Below are 26,973 nucleotides of genomic sequence, written 5' to 3'. Positions count from 1 at the left end.
TCCTAGAAAGGAGAACTGCCCATTTATTTTTTGTTAAGCTGCACTTCCAGGAGGGAAAGTTTAAGGGCTAACGAGCAGCCCTGAGTGTGTTACAGTGAACACTTTCACATCCTTTATGTAAGTGAACACATGTTTGTAAGAAACAACCAACACACATGCATAGAATCATAGAATAATAGAGTTGGAAGGGACCTCATAGGTCATCTACTGAGCAAATGATGAACATGAATTTAAATATCCTTCCATTATCATGGCACAAATTAATGTTCTCAATACTAAAACCACTAACAGAACTTTGTTCCTGCTCCTGATTCTCCTCTTAATACCACCTTCTGACCTGGGAAATGAACCACTACGTTTCTTTTGCAGGTATCCTTAATTTTAAGAGATGGCACTTGAAAAATATATTTAAATATTTATATACCACTTTTTTACTGACAACAGGAATCACTGAAAAGTAGTTTCAGTGTATATGCTAAGTAAATACCAAGATATATATTTAAAAAATTACAACAATAAATACATAGTACAACAGAAAACACTATTATCAGGGCTAACAAAAAACAGGAACAATAAGGGAACAGCGCAAAGGTCCTTCTGAATAGCCTTGTAACGTTTTCTGAACTCTGGCAAAGATGGCTCTCCTTGCACTCTTGGTAGCCCATTTCAACAGATAGGGGCTGCCACTAACACAGCCCAAGTTTGGGCAGAAACAATCCTCACCTCCCTTGGTGTAAGGACTACTGACAGCATAGCCCTCTTGAGGGCTCATACTAGAAAAGGCGGTCCAACCAAATGTTGCATATTCAAGATCATACCGATGTGTCTTAGTATCATAGTCATTTTAAAGAATATGAGAATTCCCTCGTTTCTTGTATAGCATATTTCAAAAGCTACTGTTGGTATCAGAGTACAAGCCATTCAAGGTATCATGGGCAGCTTTGGTGGCCCATGTGCAACATTTGAGTCTATTTGTAAAAGAAGGATATATTCTTGCCTTATTCACAGGGGAAATGAGGGGAAAGCAGCTTGATTTCACACAGAAAATAAGTTTATTTTGATATAAGTCTGATATTACATTAGGTACATTACAAATCAGATTTCCTTTTTTTTAAACCTAACCATTAAATCTTCTATAGTTAAATAAAATAAGATCTTTCTTTGTTAAGATGCCCCTTTAATTTCACCGCACTTTCCCTTGCAAGGCTTCTATTATAGGCGTCATAAGCATGATTTGCAAACTCTAATCCTACCAGCCCTTCAAAAACTAACACTGAAGCCCCTTTCCAACTTTTAAAGCAGGCAAGGGAACGCATGTCTGGCAGCTCATTCTAGACACATTTGATTTAAAAATAAACTCTGACTGATGTCAATAGAACTGACTTCCGAGTTAAGATTGGAGAATTCTTTCATGTTTAGAAAACCCCAAAGTCAAATTAGAGATCACTATAAGAAAAACGACCAAAGGCAGCAACCAATTTGGAAGTGTCAGATGGCTTGTAAAATAGTTCCAGATACATTTTACTGTGGAGGAATGCCCCTGGCAAAATCAGATGTGCATAGGAACATTCTCCCACATTGGCTCTCATTGATAGTAAGCATAACCAGGGTGTTTTCTCTCAGACACGGTTAAAGATTATGTCTGAACAAAACCATGGTTCAGGGTTGGCTTCAAACAAGGTTGCAACCCCTTATTTGGACATTGGTTTATTCAACCATTCAATCAAATATCTGTCATAGCAATTTCTCTCCTTTCTGGTCTCCATCTACACGTATCTGCAAGTATTGTTAGTGTCTACCCTAGACACACTTTGTAGGCAGAGCTAAGCAAGGTTAAGTTATACCATGGTTTTACCTGCTGGGGATCTTAACCAGTGTGGACAACAAAACAGGAGTTGGTGTCAACCATGGTTAAGCATTCAGACTGGGCCGGGCCATAGTGGGGGAAGCAAAGAACTGGAGAAATGCAGCTCCTTTAAGTATGACATGAAAACCCCCATTGTTAATGGTATTTTGTACAAACATACTGTGGAAACATATTACACAATTACAAGTTTTGAGTTATGGAGCTGTATAAGAAATAAATACATCTCTTCATACAAATGTGCATGCAATCAATTCACAAGTTTCGCAATTCTCAAAATAACAGATGGGGCAAAGAGAAAAAACAAGGGACAAAACACACACCTTAACAAGCTTTACAAAATAAATCAACTGTAATTTAAAAAGTAATCCTTAATATAAGGTATACAGTTTAACATGCTTAAAAGGAAGATAAAGGAAGTGTAAGCCTATCTCCAATTCAGTGGTCTTGAAATACTTAATTGTCCTGCAAATTAGGAAAAAACATTCTTCGGTTAAACAAGTAGGCCACGTATTCCCTAAACACGAGGGCCTTGATTCACTAGTGATTTTGATCTCTGTTCATTTCAGTGAGGCCTGCAGGAAAAGCTTGTTAATGAGAAGGGGGCCTGTGTATCTTTCCAACTACAAGAATTGTATTCTTCCTCGGCCTGCTGACAAACTTCAGCTTAAATGACTTACTGCCAAGGAAGGCAGCACATTTTTGCTTCTAAATCCAGGTCATGCCCTCTGATGGCTCAGTGAATTCTAACCCACCGTCCTCCCAGGACAATGTACATGGCCTAGTGATTTACCATCGTACATCCTTACAACCAATAAACAAGGAAGTTCCAGAAAAGATGCCTTGAAACACACCTTACTAGTGCTTCTAAGACTGTCTACAGTCAATCTTATTAGTGAATGTCGATTCTGAAATGGGGTTAGAGGCAACGAGGACAGCTTTAATTTTGAAGCAAACTGTCCTCTCCCTAAAATGAATATCACTCCATAAATGAGGCCTGCTCCATACAGATTTATTTATCATATGGCATGTATACTGTATATAGGCGATCCAAGCATTTTCTGGCAGCCAGGCAAGGGACGTTCAGAGGTAGTTTGCCATTGCCCGCCTCCACGTCATGACCCCTGTTGCTCCCTGGAGGAATGCCATCCAAATACTAGTGGGGTCAGCCCTGCTTAGCTTCCAGGATCTGGCTTGCATGGGCCATCTAGGTCAGGGTACTCCATACAGACGATTGCAAACTAAGAATAACACAGCTGAGGCTCTAGAAGACCGATGTGCACAAATAAGAAAATAAAAAACAGCAATGGGGCTATCCCGAGATATTCTTTCCCATGTTGCTAGCTTCTGACTACCACAAATTCCCTGAGACCAAGCCTAGGATTAACCAGCAAGGAAATTAAGAAACTGGTAGTTATGAAGATGCACACGGGGGGGGGGGGATGTGCTCTGTGTAAACTGGTGTTTGTATGTAAAACAAAAAAGCATGATTATAGGAAAAATCAAATGTATGTGCAAAGGACTAAAAGCAGGGTTAGTCAAACTGAGGCCCTCCAGATGTCCATGGACTACAATTCCCATGAGCCTCTGCCAGCATTCGCTGCTCTAGGTACATCTGGATGGTCACGGACATCTGGAGGGCCGCAGTTTGACTACCCCTGACTAAAAAGATTTTGAACTAGTAGCAGCAAAGCGTAAGCATGCGTTGTTAGGCTCCCATATCTGGCTTCCATTTGTACCACAGCTGCTGAGGCGTGTGGAGACAATGTCAGAAGATATACCTTGATTACTGCCACAGATAAGGGTCCTGTGAATGAATAAATATGACAGGATGACAAAAGGATTTAAACATCCGTTCATGAAAGAAAATGTAATCTTTTGGAGCCTCTTTTTCAAAGGCAAGCTACTTGATAACTTGCAGGTTGCTAAGAATTAGGGCGAACGACAGTCCCATCTGTGAGCTCCTTAAGGCAAAGTATAAATTCTTAAGCCTATTTGTTTCCAGTGAGGTCACAAGGATAAAAAGAATGAGCTTGACCAAGTGAAGACGCACACCTAGCTCAGCCAATAAGGATCATGCCAAAGTGCACAGTACGTGGGAGATCTCTGACTGGGTTTCCCAGTGCCTTGATTTAAAGGGAACCGCATGGGGAACGGAACTGGACTACAAAAGTGGCACTGGAGAGAGTGATTAACCCTTCCACCACGTAGATTTCCTGATCTAATCCGGAAAACAAGACTGGAGTATGGAGGGTGTTCTGATCCTGTAACTGCATTTGCAACCAACAGTTTTGGAGGAAGAACATGAAACTGAAGTAGAAGAGGAAAAAATTGAATAAACAAGCACCCATAGTGCTTGTGTACTGGTCTATCCCAGAGCCTCATGTGACTCCTATTAAATAAAAGTGAGACAAGGAGAACTGATCTTCTGCATAATGTCTAGTTTAACCTGGAAAGATGGGCTATTAAATATAGGGGCTGCCTATTTTGGAAACCGCCTGTGAAAAAAAATGAAAAGAACCTTTATGTTTTCAGTTATTTTGTAGTATTCTTTTCATCTGTGGGTAAGAGCAAATAAATCCCCAAAGAGAACATTCTTTAATTCCAGTGGAAAGCTACATGCATGCATTTTAACACACCAAAGAATTACATTAAGTTTTAAAAAGAGTACTCTCAGGTCACTCAACGTAACGAAAGAGGATTTTATGATTAAGCAACAAAAGCAACCGTCCATACCTAGTTTGCATCGAAAGGATTTAATCTCTCAAGTCCCAGCTCATGTCGTGGGATGGACCTGCTTTTAGAAATTGCTAATTTAAAAGTCCTGTTTAAGCTTTCCCAAGTCTCTAAGCTTTCCAGCACACACACACACAAATATTTTTCATAGCTAACTGATGTATAACGTTAATGCGAAAACATTCTCTTTAAGTACTAATTTTCAGGGGGATTCACTGGAATATAATATATAAATTCTACGTACTGCCAGTTTAAGACACTGGAATAAGAGGTATTTCCTGCCTTCCTTTCCCTTGTGAGCACTTTGCTGGCAGATGAGGAAGAGGACCATTTTGCTCATTTCCCTCTCATCAAGTCAGCCTCCCATTTTATGTGAATGACTGTGCTGGTCCCTCCTCCCAAGCATTGCCTTTTTTGGAGCTCACAGGGGCTGCTAAGGAGAGGGTATGTGGGGAAAGACCCACCTCCACCAGCACCTTTCTCTTGACAGTGCAGAGGGTCTAACCAAACTGATCTACAGTGACAGTATTTTGCTGCTTAAGAAGATATTGAGTGAAATAATTTGAGAGATGCCATGTGAGCATCTTTTCCATTAGATATAGGTTTCAAAGTGTACTTCCTTCTGGATCCTGGGGTAAAGATCAAGGGTAGACTTTTAATGCATGCACGGGCTGTATGTAGCATTACACCATGCAAATTGAGAGTATGTCTGGAACTGCCCAGAGTTTGCACATCAGGGGAACATCAGAATAATTGGGAAGGTTTGTCCTTCATTACTGATCTCCACAGAGCCTTAACCAAGGACTATAGTCCTTTTTAAATTGTGTGTTACCAGTGGAGTACTCAGAATTTGCTTAATGATCTCTTAAATAAGAGTTTTGCTCATGCAGGACAAATCATCTAAGTTCTTAGAAGAATAGCTGATTTTTATTCCCCACTTTTCACTACCTGGAGTCTCAAACCAGCTTATAGTCACCTTCCCTTCCTCTTTCCACAACAGACACCCTGTGAGGTAGGTAGGGCTGAGAGAGCTCTGAGAGAACAGCTCTAACAGGACTGTGACTCACCCAGTTGGCCGCCTGTAGAGAATTGGGGAATCAAACCCAACGCTCTTAACTACTACATCAAGCTGGTTAAGACCAATCTGATGTCCTGAGGGCCAGGGATCATAAGTGGATTTTGGTCACTAGATGTAGCATATTTTGTTTATTATTTAAACTCAGCTTAGAAAATAAATGTTACATGTCAATAGTTTCATTGAAGAAAATGAAATAAAAGCCCCAGATTGAAGGAAACACCAGATTCTCTCAAGGAATCCTGGCAACAAGGCAATGTCAATGAGGCTCACGGTGATAATGTATTTAAAGCTGACTGGCTGGGGAGCACTGAACTCCGTATTCAAGATCATTATCACATGCTTATTATTTAAACTTTTATTCTGCCCTATCTCAACAGACTCAGGGCGGATCACAGCGTGATTAAAATCACATAAATAAAATTCTAAAATACAAAAATAAAGTCTAATTCAGATTAAAACTACTTACATTAAATTAAGCTCCAATGTACTGCCCTATCATGGGATCGGGGAGAGGCATAGTTTGGACCTCCCCAAGGAGTGCAGTTTGGCCGAGGCCGGTAAAGAGGCCAGCGAGACCAGGTGTCCATGATGGGCCTGGCAGCTCCGTCAAAGGTCCTGCAGGGCTCTGGTCTCATTTGGCAGAGCGTTCCACCAAGGCTGAAAAGGCCCACCGGGTCTCTTTAGGACCTGGGATCCCAAGGAGAGTTTGGTCACTAGATGTAGTATATTTTAGCTAAGAGTCAGGATTATGAAAATCAGATCCATTATTTCAGTATTGGCAGAGGAGGTCAAGAAGCAGCTCATTTTCATACTTAATTAGTCTGAAGCTAACTTTTCTAAACTATTTTTGTTCCTATAGGAAAGGGAGGCAAATTAAGGGAAAACAACTTTAGAGTGTACCAGAGTGCACCTGACACCAAGTCAAGCAAACTGGATGACCTTCAAAATGACTTATATTCATTGGATATTATACTGCAAATAGAACCTGTATGCTAAAAAACAAACTGAAATAGCCTCACATGTATGGGTGCTCAGGAACTGCTATATGGTTCCTATCTCCTGATCACAAATTATTGTAATGGGGACAAATAAGCTTTGAAACCATCTGGTGGAGCTCAGCCTAGACATGTACTTTGAACTCAAGAGGTACAGAAATGGGCTTCTCCAGCTGGTGCCACTTGCCTGACTCAAGATTCCTTTTTTTCCATGTAATGCATGTTGGCTAAGTACAGGTTACAGAAAAATTAAATGAAAGGTCGCACACAGAGCAGCCGTAACCCAGAAAAGCAGATCTGCACACACTGTGTGGACTTTCCGATGGCTGTCTACAGAAAGGGAAAGACCATTTAAACCAGGGGTAGTCAAACTGCGGCCCTCCAGATGTCCATGGACTGCAATTCCATGGGGCTCTTGGGAATTGCAGTCCATGGACATCTGGAGGGCTGCAGTTTGACTACCCCTGATTTAAACAGTTGTAGGGCTTTGTGTTTTAGAGCTGTCTATGAAGGCTTTGCGTTCTTGTGAACATTTGAATCAAGACCAATGGATCTTAAAGCCACTTCAGGGAAGTTTACAATACAACCCTAGGCGGAGTTATTCCAACCCAAGCCCACTGATTTCAGTGGGGAATAATTCTGCACAGTACTGCACTGCTGATCTGTTTGTAAAACCAAAATCTGTAATTTATCTTTTGTCATGGTAGGCTGGTTCTCAGTGGGGGGGGGGGGAGAGCACCAAACAGCTGGGGTACTCTGTTACAGTTGAAAGTGGCATTCCATGGTATAATGTGGGAACTGCTGTAACTATAACTGCAAAGTGTATGGGATCTCAATTTTCCCCATTTCATTACTAAATGTGAAACAGCAATCAAAGACATGTTGAAATCAAATCAAGTAAGCTGCATACCATTTCTCAAAACTCACTGTTATATTAAGATCGTAAGTGACTATATACACTTTCATATATCGTTCCCTAGAATTAGATCACTTCTGTCCCAATGTTCTTTACAAAATCTGTCCTGCATGCATCTGGGCTGAAAGTGCAGATATCCAAGTTCTTAAACGCTTGTCCCTAGCCAAAGCTACACCGTTGCAACCACTGTTCACAGCTACAATTTACTGACCAACTAAGTGTGTAGTCAGCAAAAGAGTTTCAAAGGCACAAGGCTTAACTCTCAGGAGTGAATTTCCCAACCCACTTTTGATGCCTGCACAGGAAGCAGCAGTAACAAAATTGCTGATCTCAAAATAACCACTACTCTGCTATAACAATAAAAAAGTAACCTCTGAATATATATATTCAGAGCACAATTCCGAGGATTCAGAGCACGATTCTGTTTCATACCCATCCATCAGTTTTTAAAGGATGTTTGTGAGACCCTAAAAGAACCCAGGACTGTTCAGCAGCATCACTTGCTTAATTAAATCAGGTATTCTTCTCTAGTACCAAAACAACAGAATGCTATTAAGTATTCCAAGAATTAAATGCATTATCTATACCAGGTTTTCATTTAGAGTCAATGCTTAATTCAGCTGCCTGTTTTCTCACTGCTTTGACATAATGTATTAAAACCATAATAGGAATGCCAATCCTCTGGTACTGGACTGCTTTATCCAAACTTATCAGGAATCTACACAGTCAAGTTATTTTTTAAAGAAAGAATTCCAAGTTCCCTTGAGCTAGAAGCTTTTATGTGGAGGAGATGAATTTGTTACTTTTTTTCCTTTCCATTCCACATATTTGACATCTAAGGAATGATGTAGTCATACTATTTCTTCCGTCCATGAGATTAAAAGGTTTAATGCATCTAAATGCCTTTGAGATTTTCTTAACATTTTTATATACACAAAAGTGCTCTTTCCCCACACATATTTACATGGCAAGTATTTCAGAAGGAGAATTTGCTACGTCTACATCTCTACAAAGGGTTGCAGCCCATCTGAGCGGCTTCTTCCTTGCAGAAAAAGTTCACAGAAGCTTGGGGAGTAAAACTTAAATGACATTTCAGTGATGTAAACAAACCTTGTCCTATATTTTAGACTATGTAAAGAGACTATTAAATGATATCAGTATTTCAGGATAAGGTTTTTGGAAACAGCTACACAGTAGAGTTTTACATCCCCCTCTCTTCTCAGCTTTTATGACTGAATATTATTTTCTCAGCGTACGGATTTGTTTTTATACACAGAAACGACATGTACTTCAAGCAGTACAGGCCAAAGATCTCAGCTCATCCTCCTCGATAGATACTGGTCAATCGTTCCAGCTCTTTGCAGTTGTCCATTGAAATGGCTTCTGCTTTCCTCCGAAGGCGTTCATCTTGGTACACTTTTGCTGCATATAATAAATCTGTTTCTTTAAAAACAAAAAACTAAGCATTAGAGACTGACAGGAACTAACAGGGGTAGCCTAATGCTTTCATTAGGGTGCTAGTACTAAACAGGTCTGCTTGATTTTCCCCATTGGATCTCCAACCACAACAATGAGTGGTGGCAAGTCAAAGTTGCAATGGTGCCATGTGTACTGTTTTCCACCTCAAAACCCTTTTCACAAAGCACACCAGGGTGCCCTGCCACTCACCCACGCTAGCACTATACACACATTTAGAGACATACACATCTTCACTGTCCCAGAGATGTCATGCAGCTTTTTTCATAAGCAACAATAAACAACATTTCTTGCTTGCACTGCAAGTATTCAAAGCATGTGTAAAATACTATGCCTTAGTAAGCCTTTCACAATCCTTTAAGGCAGGCCTTAGATTGCAGATGGGAGAGGGAGATGCAAGGCTGAGAGAATAATGGCTTCCCAGGGGCTGAAAAACATGTCTCTGCTAGGAAAGTTAATGGAAGGTCTTGATAAAGGTCTTTGCCATCTTCCCCAAACAGCCTGCCTTGTGTCTCAAGACTCTGCTCTGCCGGAGACTTGCAAACAAGCAAAACATGCCACAGAATAGAGGGGAGAGGGACTGTAATTCTCTGGGGGGAGGGAACATCAAGTAAAAGTGCCTCTTCAATTTGTGTGCTGTATCAGTGAAAGACCGAAAAAGAGAAACTTTTACTTGACTCTCCTCCCCCATTGCTATAACCACTCCTCTTCTGTAGCTTGTGAGGGAAGTTTCAGGAGAAACAGCTGGCTGCCTGGGGAAGGCAGGGAAATGGCCGTTCTGCCAGCATTTTTAGTAATTCAACAATCTAATGCAACACATATTTGCAAAAAAACCTCAACACAATTCATCAATTTAACTTACTTTGCTGCCTCTCTTTCCAGCAGTTATTTCGAATATTGGATACATAGTCCTCTTCCACGCTCTTTTCCACTTTTTGTAGCGATACTCCTTTGTATTCATTTTTAAAGTCCTTGTTGACATAATAAGCAACACCCAAGTTCTCTGTCTGCATCTGAATGGTTTGGCCCAAACTCCTACAAGGAGACACAGGTGCTTTTGTCAGCCCTTGGGAATAGTCCAGTGCTGCAGTCAGCCAAGGAAAACAAGCCTGGTGCAACATAGTTCTCATTAGAAGCTTTATCTATGTGCATACAAATCAGATAAATCAACATTTCTCTCTTTTATAACCATCCATAAGGAGAAGGGGAATAACTCAGAATTTGCAGATCCAGTTTCTTTTGCCAAAAATTTGAGAAAATCAATTTGCTTAGGAAGCAAAAGTAACTGAGGTTCCAGAGTAACTAGCTCCAAATCAAAATCAAAAGCTGAACTTAAGAGGACACCAGGCCACTTGAAGAAACGGAAGCTATCCCAGCTATCTTCTTGTGAATTTGTGACTGGCTTCCAGTAAAACAAACAAACAAACAAACATGAGCCTGGCTTGCCTCATGACTTGGTTTCCCTTATCTCAATGAGAAGAGTGGTTTGAATTGCTACTGCTGGTATCACAGAGTAGTTTTCTCCCCGCAGTGGTACAAGTTTAACATTAACTCACTGAAAATCACACACCAGATAATGGTGTCTAAAGCCTGTACATCTCAATGGATTAACAGAGAAAATGACAATTGCCAGAAGAGAAGAAAGCATTGAGAACTCTACAATACAACTCTATCATAACAGTAATTCAAATCCCAGAGACAACTTCTTATACTAGTAATTAGACCCTTAGTAAAGCATTCTTCACCGTAAAACTGCTCAGCAGAGAAAAGGCAAGTGTTGTACTTATTAGGAGATGGTTCACTTATTGTTAGTTGACCAGTCAGATGCCCAACACTGAGAGCCAAATTCACACACTGGATCTAAAGGGTGATGGTGATCCAAAGTTTTACAAAGCTCCAATGAGCATATGGAACTCTAGGTCAAATAGAAGTTGCCTTCATTGACTTCAATGTTGGGGAATATTCTATGCTTGCAAAATACTACGTTAGATCCCACAAACATTTCTGTTGATGTAAAGGAGACACACATTTTCTGTTGATTTCTCCTCCCTGTGGCAGACCTCTGATTCCCCCCTTAGACTGTCTTTTGGGGCATTCTGGTCTGTAGTGAGAAGTATCAGAGTAGTCTGATTTGCTACTGCTAATTAGACCTTCAATATCCTGGAGGCATGCAACCAGAACAAAATACTACAGTACAGGACAGTAACCACTAATCAGAAAGCCATTTATGATGCAAACAAATAGTTCTGTATTCGGAATAGTTCAGCTGTTTACATTTAACTCTTACTCCATTCAGCTGGAGACTGTAATACACTATGGTGGCTTGTGGATCAATGGACTGGACCCATGCAATGCAGGTTACTATACTGCCTGGGAACCCCATTTTGTCTCTGCTGGTAAGCATTTGGAATGTATTAAATGGATGGGGAGTTCTTCTGGATACTGTGATGGTTCTGCTTTTTGTATTCCACATCTTTTCAGGTGAAATATGCTGAGATAAAACTGAGGTAAAACAAGGTATTCAATACCAGCATCTTGTTGCATGTTAATGCAGAAAAACATGCAATTTGAATAAAAAAGAAGACAGGTTCTATATGAACTTTTTGGTTGTCATACGGTTGTATCTGCCAGCTATGCCATGGTGTTTTTTCTCAGATTGATGTTGAAACCAATTCCTGTGGCTGCCTATATTTATTTGTTCATTTCACTTCTTTGTTTAAAGTGTTCAGGTCTTATTACAGCTACATTTAAATTACATACTTTTATCTGGCTATTTTTTCATGCTCCTAAACTGAACCATTTAAATTGCTTTTTAGTATTTTAATGTTTGTGACAGTCACTTCTGTTGCTATTGTTATGTTTATTCTTTATTTGTACACTGTCTTGGGACAGTTACCCCTCTAGATAAAAAGTAGACTAGGCCCAAGTAAACACAAAAGAGAAGCAGAAGGTTGTCGGCTTTTTAAACCTTTCCTGTCTTGGCATTTTACAGGCAACCTATGTGTCACAGTAATTAAGATCTCTTTGCAGAGAAACTGAGGTATACCTGAAGGAGAGAAATTCCTGAAGGCAAGTGCTGCAAGATTATCACTATTCCACAATACAGTTTCACAATCTGAATTTCAACAGCAGCCCAGTCTTTAAGGTCAACAGATACTGTACACAACACAATACAAAACTATTTCTTCCTTTGGGGCGTATTATGTTGAAAATATGCTTAGCAGGGGAAAGTATTCAAAGTCTGATGATACAAGCAAGAGGAAGCCTCTAAAATATGTAAAAAGGACAGGGGTATATTTTTATAAGTCAGAGTTTATTATACATATATAATGAGAACTGATGTACTTACGATCTTGGGTATAAGGAATAAGGAGGGTTAGACACCATCAGCTGGCTCAACAAAGAGACGAGAATCAATACAATAATTGGCATCAGCTGAATGAACATAGAGAAGCCACCCTGGAGAATGAAACATCAGACATGAAATCCCACAGTTATTTTGGTTAGAAGGCATATAGCTGTCCCCCTGTTGTCCTGAGGCAAGAAAGATTTGAACCTAAGTAACCTCTAACCGATTCCCACCTCTTATTGAAAGCTTCTAAAGAAACAGATTTCAAAATCTCCTTAGGCAACTTGTTCCATTCATGTTCTGCTCTTTCATGGTGCTTATAGTTTAAACCCATTCTATCTATTTTGTAACAAGTTTATCTGGCCTTTCCTCCAAGAAGCTCAAGAGAACATATGTCTTTCTCCTTTCCTCACTCCATCCGCATAAGAACCCTGTAAGCCAGATTCAGTTGACTATGTGTCTAATCCAGGATCACCCAAAGTGTTTCATGGTGAAGCAGGGATTTGAACCCAAGTCTCTTGGCTCCTAATCCAAGACTCTCACTAACATACTACTATAGTTCTCTCATTGCTTTAGGGAAAAAATAATATAACTGTTATTTTTGAATATAACAATGGCTATTTAACTAGTTCAACTCTACCAAGGTCATTCTGGCAGGCCAAAAAATATATATTTTTGGTCGTAGCAAGAAATCTCAAAATCAGAACATTTGTTACAAGTCATTCGCAACCGCATGAAAAACAAAACAAAACCAAAAACAGCAGTCTCTAATTTTACATTAATGATTATTATAGAAATGCTTCATGGCTTGTAATCTAATTAATCTTAGCTGTTTTTTCAGAACGTTTAATCCAATCCTTGGAATTTCAAACCTTGGAATTGACTCCAACTTCCAATCTTTATACGTTTTGTACCCCATAAACCAGGGGTAGTCAAACTGCGGCCCTCCAGATGTCCATGGACTACAATTCCCAGGAGCCTCTGCCAGCGAATGCTGGCAGGGGCTCCTGGGAATTGTAGTCTATGGACATCTGGAGGGCCGCAGTTTGACTACCCCTGCCATAAACAGCCGATTGAGTGAATTCCATGTGTGGCTCCGAACACTGGTAAAGGAGGGCCCCCTTTTGACCACTGCAAAGACTTGCATAGTCAGGAATAACAGTTGTACCAAGGAACAGAACTGAATAAGATTGACTGGAAAATTTGAGAGGATCCAGCCCCTGATTTAAAGTGAAACAGATAAAAAATCTCCAATATTAACAAATGAAGCAGGCATTTCATCACTGGCTACTGTCCTTTTGACTCATTTTAGTAAATAGGCATTGACAGGAGCAATCCAACTGCAAGCTATGTTGATTGTTTAGTTTTACTCTAAAGAATACTAGTCCCTGCCAGATATTACATGCCCAAGTAAAATTTTGCCAAGGATAAACATACATCACCCCTCTCCTCCTCTCTCTCATGTCCGCTATGACGATGCTGATTCTGATGACTGTAGCCAGACCGCCCATTAGAAAACGAATGCACGCTACCTAAAGAAAACAGGGAGGAGAAGGGAAGAGTATATCAAATGAAAGAGGCACAAAGCAAAAAGATGGAAGAGGAACCTTAATGTTCCGTTTGAGACTATAAAATATACAATATGTTCTACAAAGTGGTACAAGTAACATCTTGCCCCTTCATAAACAAAATTAACAACAATAGAGATGAAAAACATTTGGCCTTTTCTCATGTTAGCTATATACCAGTTATTCAAAAAAAATATTTTACTGGACTGTTGCCTGGGATGAAGATAAACTTTCAAGCTTTACAAATCTGTTCATCAGGTCTGGAACAGACAAAATGCAATTCCAAATATGATTGTCAACAGGCCTGGAGAAAAATGTTCTGTAACTTTAATAAAGGGTTAATGGGATATTACTTACTATTTACTTCCATGCCACAAATTGTTCCAACTGTACATATCCACTTTAAATCTCCATTAAAAGGACAGAACATTTTCCTCCAGACCACTTGGCAACCAAGTTCTAAGACAGCCACACCCCCACCCACCATCCTTAAATGATTCAGTAGAATTCTGCTGGCAACTGATAAACACCTTGGATGTGGCAAAATAGTTAACAGTTACTATTGCCCTATTTATATGTTGTTTTAAACTAGGTCCTATACAAAGTGGTACAGGACTGGTACAAAAGATAAAGGTTAGTTGCTTCATAGGATAAATACCTGTTGGAAATGCCCCTCCAAAGAACATGTTGAATAGGTCCTCTGGAGTAATGTCTGCTTCACAACCCCTGTGAAAATTAAATCTGCCATTGCTGGGGTGATTGCACGGCTCTTCACTACCTGTGAGGTCATACTGTTTTCGCTTTTCGGGATTGCTTAACACAGCATACGCGTTTCCGATCTCTGAAATGCAGGTGGGGGGAAGAGAAGAGAAAAACAATCACTTTAAGATACACATATGGCAACAGCCCTGCATCTAAGATGACATCAGCTGAGTGTGGCATTGCATGCTTGAAAGGAAGCATCCGTTGGCCTCCGTCCGTTCACTGTTACACTGCTGGAAATAAAAGTATGACACCCTAGTAACAAGGCAAACTGGTATCACAGCTCAATGAAACTTGAGGGCTTTTTTCTAAATGGTTTTTGCCAATGATATTTGATCTAAAGGTAAAGGTATCCCCTGTGCAAGTACCGGGTCATGTCTGACCCTTGGGGTGACGCCCTCTAGCGTTTTCTTGGCAGACTCAATACAGGGTGGTTTGCCAGTGCTTTCCCCAGTCATTACTGTTTACCCCCCAGCAAGCTGGGTACTCATTTTACTGACCTCGGAAGGATGGAAGGCTGAGTCAACCGTGAGCCGGCTGCTGGGATCGAACTCCCAGCCTTATGGGCAGAGTTTTCAGACTGCATGTCTGCTGCCTTACCACTCTGCACTATAAGAGGCTCTTGCTATATCTCAAACTGCTTTTGAAATTCCCCTCCAACACTGCCCTCAGACAGGAATTGTGCCATATGGAGGAAGAAGAGTGCCGGTATTCAAAACACAGAATTTCAGACTTTCATTTTGCATTTGGAACAGTTATGCATGGCTATTTGGATTGCTGTTCACAGTCCGAATGAGTCTGAAAATGATTAACCCCTCTGTACAACGGCATTATTAAAGCTTTGTTGACATCGTGGGTATGGTTTATTTTGCTCAGACACTTCAAGTTGTTTTAAGAGTCATATTTATAGTTGGATCTCAAACTGTCCTTCCTCTCATAGGTGTAGTCCTGAATCCAAGTTGCTATTACAGTGATGAGTATAGCAACACAATGAGTTGGGCAGCAAACATTTCTCCCTCTATAAGAGAATTATAAAATGTTACTTTTAAAAGCTTCCGTTGCTCCTGGGGCATGGTTTTTGTCAGGATGGAACTTCAGAGCAAGCTTTCTATAAGCTTTCTTCAAGTCTTCTTCACCAGCATCTTTGGACACGCCAAGGACTTCGTAGTAATTTTTACATTTCTTTATACTGCAAGAGAGAGTAATGGAGCTTAGATTAATTACATCAATGACAGCCCATTTGTTATAATTTTCAAACCTACAAAGTGTGTCTGAGTAAGACAATAAAATCAGAGTCTAGTAACACCTTTAAGACCAACAAAGATTTATTCAAGGCGTGAGCTTTCGAGTGCAAGCAGGTGATTAGGAAGGACCTCAAATTGAGGCTGACACCCATGGGCTTCTCCTATGGGTCACCTTCCCAGCTGTCCAGCAGGCCTGATGGAGAGGGGGAGCTTGACAGGTGTGTCAATTGGACCCTGCGGGCAGGCCTGCCGGAGGGGTTTTCCTCTCCCATTTCAATTTCAGATAACATTCCTATCTCATGACTACATGATTAATAAAACAAAAGATCACTGAGGTGAGCCGTTCATAAATACAGTTGTGTAGCCGTGTCTGAGCTCAATTTTGTTGGTCTTAAAGGTGCTAGTCGTCTCAAACTTTGTTCTCATTCATAAATATGTTACCCAGTACAGTGGAAAAATCATCAAGAGCTTTCCCGCACAAAAAATAACTGCAAGATATCAGTGCCTAACAGATGCAGACCACTTAGGTAAACGGTTACTGTATATACTCGCATATAAGCCAGCCCTCATATAAGTCGAGACACCCAAATTTTACCACAAAATCTGGACAAACTTATTGACTCACGTATAAACCGAGGGAGGGAAATGCTCCATCATCACAGGCTCTCCCATCCAGACAACCCCCCCAACAAATGCAGAAAAGTCAAGAGGATGAATAGCTGCTGGTTTTTGTACCCCGCTTTTCATCCACAGAAACCAAAAGAATAATTTGGAAAAAGTGATTAAGAAGAGGAAGAAGTGAAGGTAAAAGGAAGAAAAAGATCAGAGTCCCTCAGTCAAACGGCTGATGTCCTACAAGCTGCCAGAGCAACGACTGGCTGGCTGGAGCAGGTTTTTATTTCAATTACCGTATACACCCGCATATAAGCCGAGGAGGGCTTTTTCACTGTGAAAAAAGCTGCTGAAAAACTAGGCTTATACATGAGTATATAGGGTATTTAAAAAATAAAAATCATAAATGAAAAATAAACCTTATTATGTTGAATTACTGACTGGGGAAAAAGAATAGCTAATTGGTCAGGCTAGAAGGAACAATCCATTTGGATCCACAAATTTGTAATCTCTCATGGAATGAGCCTAAATATTTCAGAGTAAAAAGAAAAAACAAAAAAGCAGAAATAGGTGCATTTCTGCTCCAAGCTCACTTAATCGTCCTCTCTCAAAAAAAGAGTATGTAAATTTAAAATCTTACATGTTCTTCCCAAAAGCCAACTGGTTTCAACATAACACTACAAAACCAGTACAACTCTAATACAGGAAGATGCTGTGGCTTAATTCTCCCTCACGGCAACAGCTATGCAAAATGAAAGAAGCCTATGTCTTTCTCTTAAATGAGATTAGATGCAGCTATAGATACAGCCGGGACCACCCTAAGATTGTCACATGTGCTGACATGCTTCTCACTGACCCCTTAGCGTAACCAAATGACCAACCTTCTGTTCAACCTCTCTCAAACTCCCGCATGATCTCTTAGGACTTATGCAATCAGTAGAGAATTATTGCATCTTGCACTGATCCCAACGGAGTCAAAGTGTCACTGAGCAACACTCTGTTGAAATAGCTGGTGAGCAGTATCTCTTGTGTATAGGATATTAAAACAAAAACAAAAGGCGCTTATTTATTATTTCTCCCCAACACACATTGTTAAAGTTTATACAAGTACAAATATGATTGACCTGGTTATTTTGAGACTGGTCAGGTTCAAAATTTCCTCTTAGTCCACATTCCACTGATAGATGAAGAGGAAGGGACAACATTGCCCTCTTCACTGCAACCCTCCACCTCTATGGCTGATCACCCCTATTCCCAGCATCTGTTTTACAAATGTTAATTAAATTAATTAATTATATTACATTTATACCCTTCCTTAATTCCCAGTGGGGACCCAAAGCAGCTTACGTCATTCTCCTTTTGTTCGTTTTATTGGCACAACAACCCTGTGAGGTCAGTTAGGTCACCTAGTTAGTTTCTGTAACACAAGTAGGGATTTGAATCTGGGTCTCCCAGATACTGCTTCAATACTCTTCTTATTCACTACACCATACTAGCCTTTGGTTACAAAGTGCTGAGCATGAAAGGGGAGAGTGGAGTGTATTCTGTTTCTTAACCCTTGTTTAGCTATTCAGTGTGGATAAATATTATCTGGAATGCTTCAGAATACAGCAGATATAGTCAAAACCACTTCCGCCATTCCCTGGAATGTCTGTTTTTATCCCAACTTGGTACCTCGCAATACCTACAGGGATTTTACTTCACAATGCACCCCAGTTACACTTATCTTCCTTTCTAGAATGAAAATCTAACTTAATTAGAAGTGACTGTGGTACACTATCTATGAAGGCACTAAAAGAAGAAAAATAATATTGGCTGCAGTCAACAAGACCAAAAAAGCCCATCTTCACTGTGGAGAAATGTATTTTCCATTGGAGGTTTGAACTGAGCAGAACTTTCACTTTTAGTTTTTTAAAAAAACTGTATCTTGGTAGAGAAGAGGAAGGAAGTCAATTCAAAAGCTTCTGAGCCCATCTTAGCCACCCTTTGAAAATGCTAGAAGGCCTAGAGAGAGACAATGAGATGACCAAGTCCCCACTCTCAGCCCCTAGAAAAGTGACATCTACCAGGAAAGAGAGTTTGAAGGTTTAAAATGCAAGAAAGATCTCTTTCTGGAGGTTCCAGGGAGGGTTTATCTGACGCTCCCCTCCAAATGGGTGGGCAAACAGGGATGGAAAAACTCCATGGAGTGAGGAAGAGGCTGTGTTGTGCTGATCCCATCTGACAGGAGGTAGCCATTGCCACACTTGAGCAGAGGCTTCAATAACAACTGTAACCTTCTAAGTAAAGGAATTAGATATACAGTCAAATCCACTAGAGCATGCACAGAAGAAATGACAGATGAACTGCATTTTACCCTTTTGGTTTGGATCCCTTGCTCAATCTGATGCTGTATAGTGAGTATACATGCAGACATATTCTTTTCAATAAATGATTTATAACTTAATACTGGTAAGCACTTTTCTGTACCATCTTAGTCTTTCACTGTTTTAGGCACACTTCTTTTAAAAAAGAGCACTGGGGGCGGGCACTAAGTTGGCAATCAGCTACTCCCTCAGTGATGCATAAGGAAGTAAGCTGTCTTCATAGTAACCAGACAATAGATAGTGGGAGACACAGAAGAGAGGAAGCTGGAAGCCTTTCAAGTGAGCAATTCTGACAAAAGCCAGGTGGTGGCAGCAGTTGGAGAGAGAGAGAAGCCCCTCCTGGTATTGGGAAAACAGGTCCCTGGCACATGCTAGGTTAACAGTCCCTGAGGCTCAAATGTCTCGGAGCAGGGGTAGTCAGCAAATGCTGGCAAGGGCTCATGGGATTTGTAGTCCATAGACATCTGGAGGACCACAGGTTGACTACCCCTGTCTTAGAGGGCATGCTGGAATCTATTTCAGTTATTCTGAAAAATTGCTATTACCAAGAGATGTTGTCAAACAAAAAGCAATGAGTTCAATTAAAATATATTTCTAATATGGCATCTGGAAGACTAGCTCTCATACCAAAACATTTTACTTGGAGCCGTTATCACCCCCCAAAGGACTGGCTTAATGTCCTTTTAAGGGAACTGTGTGAAAATGTGAAGTATTCTTACTGCACATAAATCACATTTGAGTAGGTATTACTTTATATCTCCTTACCTGAACTCTCAGGCTAAACAATGGTCCTACCAAAGGAATGGACAGTTTACTTAAAGCAATACCTTTGTACGCCTTCCACTTGATCTTTGGTGTAAGTCTTCCCGCTTTCACCCGCAGAGGATGCACTGCTGTCCTTCATGCCATTGAGTTTACTCTGATCACTGCCACTTGCTGGCTTTCGACAGTAAGCACCACTCCCAGCAGCACTCCCATTCTTCACGATTGCTTCCAACAATACTGCAGAGAAAGAGGGCATAAGCTGCATATTCAAAGGTAATCATTCCAAAGGGTTATGCCAATGGTAAAATGTTGCAGTAAAATACAAGCCTAATGGCAATGCAAAGATTTAACACAAATTACTTTATCTCGTGAGTACATTATTTTTTTTAATTCCAGTTTATAATTAAAAAAAAACACCTAGAAACAAATACTGGAATGATGGTTAGTCTTTGAGGTGCCACTAAACTTATGTTTTATATTCAAGGCAGCTCTTCCACCAAGCATTTGGTTGGAGCCAGTGATCCTATAACATCAATGCCCCCCCATAAGAAATGTGGACTAATGCAGCTGCTAGTTATGGAATATGTTTAAAATGTGTTTTAAAATGGCTTTGCAATGTCTATAACTTTTAACCTATATTATTGTTAGTGTTTCTTCTTGTTCACTGCTATGAGCGACTTGCGGGGAGGGCGATGTACAAATCAAATAAATAAAGTTATAAATTATGCATTTTATAATGTTAAAGTAGAAACTTATTGGAAAGAAAGTACTGTGTACATTTTCATTTCCCCACAAAATGATTATTAATTCTCGAGGGTGGGGGAGGAGAGGGAAATTCCCCCATGCCTTCAGCATTTCTAGAAATTTTACCTCTTTAGGAAAGAGAGTTTGTGTGAGCACATTACACAGTAATGATTATTACTCATCCCATTTTCAGCAAGCTAGAGATATACTGAGTGCAATATAATTACTCTTATTTCTCCTATAACCTATATACTGTGTTTCTAACAGCTTCAGTGTATTTTTCAGTCTTCTGTTGTTGTTTTTTTTTCAGTTATAAAATCCTAGATTTTCTATTCCAGCCTCTTTTTTTAATAAAAGGGTAACATACAACAAATAGGAATCAAATCAAGGAAATGACTGTTACCTCCAGGCATAAGTATCTCATTGAATTTATGCCTCGGATCTGTGCACTGTATCCATAGCAAAATACAAGCTTGCGTTGTCTATATTCTTTTAAAAACTGTGGCTGTTGGAGTTATGTGAAAATACTGATATGTAGTTTATTTATTTATAATTGGATTTGTATGACTGCCGCTCCCAAGGCTGGCTCATGGCGGTCATACAGGAGTTGATTAAAGGTTAAGAAGCAATGCCCTGGCTAGTGAAAACTTGTGAAGCAGGTAACTTCAAAGGGTCTCTTGGCAAATTTAAGATCACATAACTGCCCTCTTTACCCTTTAAGCCTACTGTCTTACCCATCTAGTGCTGTTATCGATGTCATGACCAAAGAGAAACACCAAGAAACTACTTAAAAAATATGCTTCTTGCAGAAGGCCAGTACACTAATGCACAAAATGCACTTAAGTAAACAGCAGTTTGAGCCAACGGCATCTTCATCAGGACTGAAGCAACTGAATAGAATAAGGCCTTTTGGTTAGCCAATACAGTCTTTCAGAAGTGAACAGAGACAGTTGTATGCCATTCCATTATATTCTTTTTAGATAAACCTGGCCATTGGATCATTCTAAATGGGCACTTGCAGAACTAAAAGCAAACTGTACACCAGTAGCCCTTTGAGGAATAAGAAGATGTCTCCTAGCACAAGCTTTCATGAGTCAGAGCTCAGACTCACACACACAAAAATGATCTGAATCAAGTTTATGCTGGAATCTGTCTGGTTGGGCTACAAGGGCTACAAGACTCATCTTTCATGCTGCTTCTGAGAAATGTGCTTCTTCTCAGGTTTGACTGACACCCATCCTGAGCCATGCAGAAGGGTGGGATAGAAATTAAAAACATTAAAATTATAAATGAAATTACTATATGGTGCTATATGACCATAAAGAACCATTGTACATACATCCTATGTGTCCTGTGTCTTATATAAACTGAGCCCTCAGCTATGTATGCAAAGTTAGCCCACCATCATAACACTTGCATGAGCCACAGATCCTTGGGGAGCTGCATTCTTGTATTCCTTCTATTTTCTGTAATCTGAGTCCTATCGCATTGTTCACTGGCTCATGCTATTTGACTGCATTATTTCACACCATATCATCTACCCTGAAACATAGTGAGAAAGGTGGGTTGTAAATAAAACAATTTAAAAATAGCAATACCAAACATCCAGTGAGGTGAATTAGTTTAATCCGGATACCAGGCACATGGAATATCACAAGAAGTTAAAAGGGAACTTTACCTCTCCTTGGAAAACCTCATGAATATGACAATTTTGGGCTAATCATATATTCAGTTGTGTATTTCTTGGTTGTGTCTTTTATCTACATATAAGAATCAGTTAAGGCGTTTGCTGCAAGGGGCTCATGGGAACTGTAGTCCATGAACATCTGGAGGACCACAGATTGACTACCCCTGAGTTAGGGTATTGCCTGGTTTATTACATTTTTAATTACCACCTCGGTTCCAACCTGCAAGCCTAGCCATAACACCACTCACAGGATGTTGGAGATTTTATTTGTTTATTTATGTTACAGTTCGGCTTTCTCACTGGGACTCAAGGTGGATTACATAGCGTGAATTAATAACATCAGCAGGATGGGACATTCAATAAACAATGAAATAGAATTTGGGTTGTAGAACCAGACAGAAATATAAAAACAGACTTGAAGCAAAAAGCAAATTGTTACCACAACACATTAAATGAAGTAAAATTACATAGCAGGCTCCAACTCACTGCAAACTATAAAGTTTAAACAGTAGTATAGAACACAGATCCTAATAACCTATCCAAGTTAATTTGTGGATCATTTGGTTCAGCATCCTATTATTAGCACAGCAAAACCCTCTTGAATAATTCACTTTGGCATAGTTTGCAGAAAGCCAGGAAATTGGGAGCCATGGTGACCTCCTCAGAGAGACCATTCCAGAAGGTGGGGGGTCACAACAAAGAAGACATATATACAAGCAGTTGTTGACCATGCCCATTTGGCCCCTGCAAAAGGCACTGCTCAAATGAGTGAACTGACACGATGGATCACAGAGGTAGAGATGGTCTTGCAAATATGAGAGTCCAAGGCCATGAAGGGCTTTGTCTGTGATAGCCAATACTTTAAATTCAGTCTGATTAACAGAACATATGAATGAAGTATCAAAATACTAAAGGAAGAGCAATATGTAAAAAGGCATGTGTATTAATTCATATACAGTAATAAAGGTACAAAATTGCTTTGAGAAGCCAAAGCCCATTTAAACTGTTCAGACATGTATTCAGGAGAGATTGCTGGACTAGCAACAATGGCCATGAATTAAGACCAACTCCAATTTTGTCAGATCTTGGACGCTAAGTAGGATCAGTCCTGACTAGTATTTGGATGGGAGACCACTAAGGAATACCAGGGTTGTGACACCGAGGCAAGCAATGGCAAATGACCTTTGGAAATCTCTTGCCTTGAAAACCCTATCAGGGTTGCCGTAAGTCAGCTGATGTCAGCAACAATTACTTTGAGATGAGCAATATCTGGGATAAATGATAAAATGAAGCTGTTTGTGCTTTCAGAGCTTTTGGGGGACGTGTATCAAGAAAATTTATATTACATTATCCTGTTTCTTCACTCATTGAACCAGACGAGGCTCAAGTTATTTACTTACTCCATTTAAGAGCGACCAACATTTACAAGCATGGACAAAAATGAGGTTATTTAGAGTTGGAAGAAGATGACAACTAGGTTTTATACTCTGCTTTTCACTACCTGAAGGAGTCTCAAAGTGGCTTACAATTGTCTTTCCCTTCATCTCCCCACAACAGAAATCCTGTGAGGTAGGTGGGGCTGAAAGGGCTCTGACAGAGCTACTCTGTGAGAACAGCCCTAAGAGGACTGTGATTAGCCCAAGGTCACCCAGCTGGCTGCATGTGGAATCAAACTTGGCTATCCAGATTAGAGGCCTCTGCTCTTAACCACTACACCAAGCTGGGATGAGACATTAGCTTGTTGACTGACAGAGGATGAGTGGGAGAATGGTAAATGAGCAGTCCTGCTATCTAGCAGAGAAATAGTTTGGATAACTCTTTGGTCTAACCTAGAGCTACAATGAGCTAAAGTATCTGGAGAGAACGCACTTGCACTCTTCAACATTAAGTTCTGGTTCCATGGTACAACTAGGATCGCCAAATTTTCCTTTCTTTAAAAGTATCTTTTAAAAGTATTTCATGAAGCACCTTGAAATTAAATGGAAAGAAAAAAGAGGAAATAATCTGGGAATTAGGGATGGATAGGGAGCTGAAATTTGGAAGACAGAAGATGGGGATAGAGCTGTACAATCAGAGCCATATATAATTCCACATTCAAAAGTTTTCATTAAAACAGCAAGTTTTTAGTTCTAGACTGCAAACATATGTGGGGGGAACTGAGAAAAATATTCAGAATGGATTTTGTCCCTTTCCATAAAAGACAGGAGCAAAATAATTTAATCAGCAAATAAATACAAACAACCCAAGTGCATCCTTCATAAAGGCCACAGAGTCAAGCTTTCCTTGGCTGAAGGATGTCTGCCCATGGAGTAACCTTTCCACCTACCCTCTCCTACTGTATTCAAAATGCCCCTTGAAATGCTTTCCCTGGTGCACAGGGAACTACCTAGAATAGTATTTCAAGGGGTATCTGGGCTGCCACAGGTGGGCCAAGGTGCGAGTTCTACTTTGTGGGTGGAAGTACTTTCATCAGAGGGATGCCAGTGTCTTTCCATTCTCACCTTGCCCCAAACAGCAGACTTGTGAAGGAAGCTGTTAATCTCTACCAAAATGTTCAGCTCCTCCCTGGCCCATTATAAAGACTATAAGAGAATGACCTGTGATCTGCGATGTCACTGATTTCAAATCTTATTGCAAAATCAAATTGACAAGATAGCCGTAATCTACCTCTCTCAACCCTCTCAATTTCCCATCTTCGAATACCAGCCTACTTGAAAGCGTGATATAAATATAACGTATTTATCGTTAAATAAATTTATGATGGAACATTATCCCCCTACAAGCAATGCAATCTGAAACACACTCAAACTAGTATTGAATAGATGTGTCCCAAATTCCATTTCTAACATTTCAACAAGCATAATCTACATCTTACCACAACTATTTTCCTGCATTTATGTGTTAAAAATAAAAACTAAAGATACAGAATAGTAGTCCCAAGATATTTACTTAAAGTCCAGCCCATACCTACAACAAATCATCTTGCAAAGGTACTAATTAACACTACCACAATTAAACAGTAACATAATATTTCATTAAGAACAATGAGAGTGGTTGTAACAAAGGAATTAAGACAGCCTTTCTCAACCTTTTACTGTTGAGAAACCCTTAAAACATTCTTCAGGCTTTGAGAAAACACGGAAGTGATGTCAGCAGGCCACACTTCCCAGTCACATCCCTGGAAGTCACATGTCACCAGAAGTGACTTCACCCAGGCAATCCCACCAGATGTGACATCATGCGATTGCCCCTCCATGCCAGAAATGGCTTGGCAGTCTATTCCACTAGGCCACAAACAGGGCTGGGTTAGGTATCCACTGCTCCATGGCCCCCTGCTACTCCCCTCCAATGCAATTACGTTAAAATAAGAATACTTTCCTCTCTGGACTCCAATCGCTACCCCATGCAACGAGCCTTGTTCAGCAATGATGTGCCGCCAAAGGGGGGGGGGTCAATATAACCTTATATGGTCATATCATCTGATACACCTTTAATTTAATTTAACGCCTACCCAATCAGCAAATCTTTACAGGACTGTCGAGAAACCCTAGGGTTTCACAACCCCTCTGTTGAGAAAGCCCAGATTAAGCCTTAGAGTAGGCAGACTCGACTCCAGGGAAACAGTAATGCCAGCATACCTTACAGGGCTGATGTAAACCATGGCAAGACTAAGCGGCGTGTTGAAAGTACATACTTTATCTAAATACTTAGTCTCACTCTTATACATTAGGCTTGTTATTGTCAGAAGCTATCATAATCTAAATAAATGGGGAAAAATAGAAATAACACAGGCAGTGCAATCCTATCCCCCCCTTCCCACCTAAACCTAATGGGGTTAGGCACTCTAGCGTAACTTTGCCCTGGATCACACTGCAGGCTGGTTCACATTTCACTACGGCCCCAAAGCCACTCCAGGGCCCCCAGGCAAGCCGCTCTCACTTGCCCTAGGTCCCCTTATTCCCCTTATGGCAGGTGTGGCTCTCCAGACGCCCATGGACTCCAATCACCATGAGCCCCTGCCACCGCTGTAACTGCAGTCCATAGTCACAGGGCCACACGGAGGATAAGGCGACGGGCCTACCTCACAGGGCGGGCTGCGGGCAGGGCCGCCCTGAGGCCACCTCGCAGGGAAGTATGCGCGTTAGGCCCGGCGCGGCCCAGGCCCTCAAGGCCCCCTTGCGCCAGGGCAGAAGGCGAAGGAGGGCCGCCCGCCTCGCTCACCTTTGGCGGTCTCGGTCGGGTAGAGCTTCTGGGCCTTGTTGAGGAAGCGCAGCGCGCGCTCCCTGTTGCCGGCCTCCAGGGCCTCGCGGGCGATGCCGATGCATTTCTCCGCCTCGTCGCGGTTCCCTTCCATGGGCCTCTCCTTCCGCCGCCTCCGCCCGCCGCAGCGCAGTGAGAAGGGGCCTGACGGGGCCAGAGCGGAGGGGCCAACCCGGCGGGCGCCTCCGACGGGACCGGACCGGGCAGGGCGCACTCGCCTCGGCGGCAACACCTCAGCGCGCGGCCTCGGCTCACGCCGTGCCTTGCAGACCGCGGCCGCCGGCGGGGACCCTCCGCTTCATCCTCCTCCTCCTCCTTCACGCCGAGGCCCGCCGCTGGGAACACGGAGCCGCCGAGGGCCGCCGCCGCTCTCGCTTCCGGGGACAGACCGCGACCGGTTGCCGGGCTGGCTCTACGCATGCGCTCTACGGCGCGGCTACCCGGCAGGCAAAGGCCGCGGTGACAGCGGGGCTGGGAGTGGGACTGATGGGACGCTGCCGGAAAATGGCTTTCCCCTGCTCTGCGCGCCTGCCCTGGCAGAAATGCCTGAA

The 26,973-nt window shown here is 41.3% G+C and overlaps 1 protein-coding gene across 1 annotated transcript; it reads right to left on the bottom strand.

The window, feature by feature from the left end:
* Window positions 1–1,033: 1,033 nt before the first annotated feature.
* On the bottom strand, window positions 1,034–26,854 carry DNAJB14 (DnaJ heat shock protein family (Hsp40) member B14). Its single transcript, XM_077300781.1, has 8 exons — window positions 26,384–26,854; window positions 19,794–19,968; window positions 15,788–15,933; window positions 14,641–14,823; window positions 13,852–13,946; window positions 12,415–12,524; window positions 9,928–10,100; window positions 1,034–9,032 (listed from the first exon to the last, which is right to left on the bottom strand). The coding sequence occupies exons 1-8, from the start codon at window positions 26,514–26,516 to the stop codon at window positions 8,908–8,910; spliced, it is 1,140 nt and encodes a 379-aa protein (XP_077156896.1). The 5' UTR covers window positions 26,517–26,854; the 3' UTR covers window positions 1,034–8,907.
* Between the last annotated feature and the right edge of the window lie 119 nt (window positions 26,855–26,973).

Source organism: Paroedura picta, chromosome 10 (assembly GCF_049243985.1).
Source record: "Paroedura picta isolate Pp20150507F chromosome 10, Ppicta_v3.0, whole genome shotgun sequence".
NCBI lineage: Eukaryota > Metazoa > Chordata > Lepidosauria > Squamata > Gekkonidae > Paroedura > Paroedura picta.
Note: the sequence above shows the minus strand (reverse complement) of the source record. Positions and strands in the feature narration are given on the sequence as shown.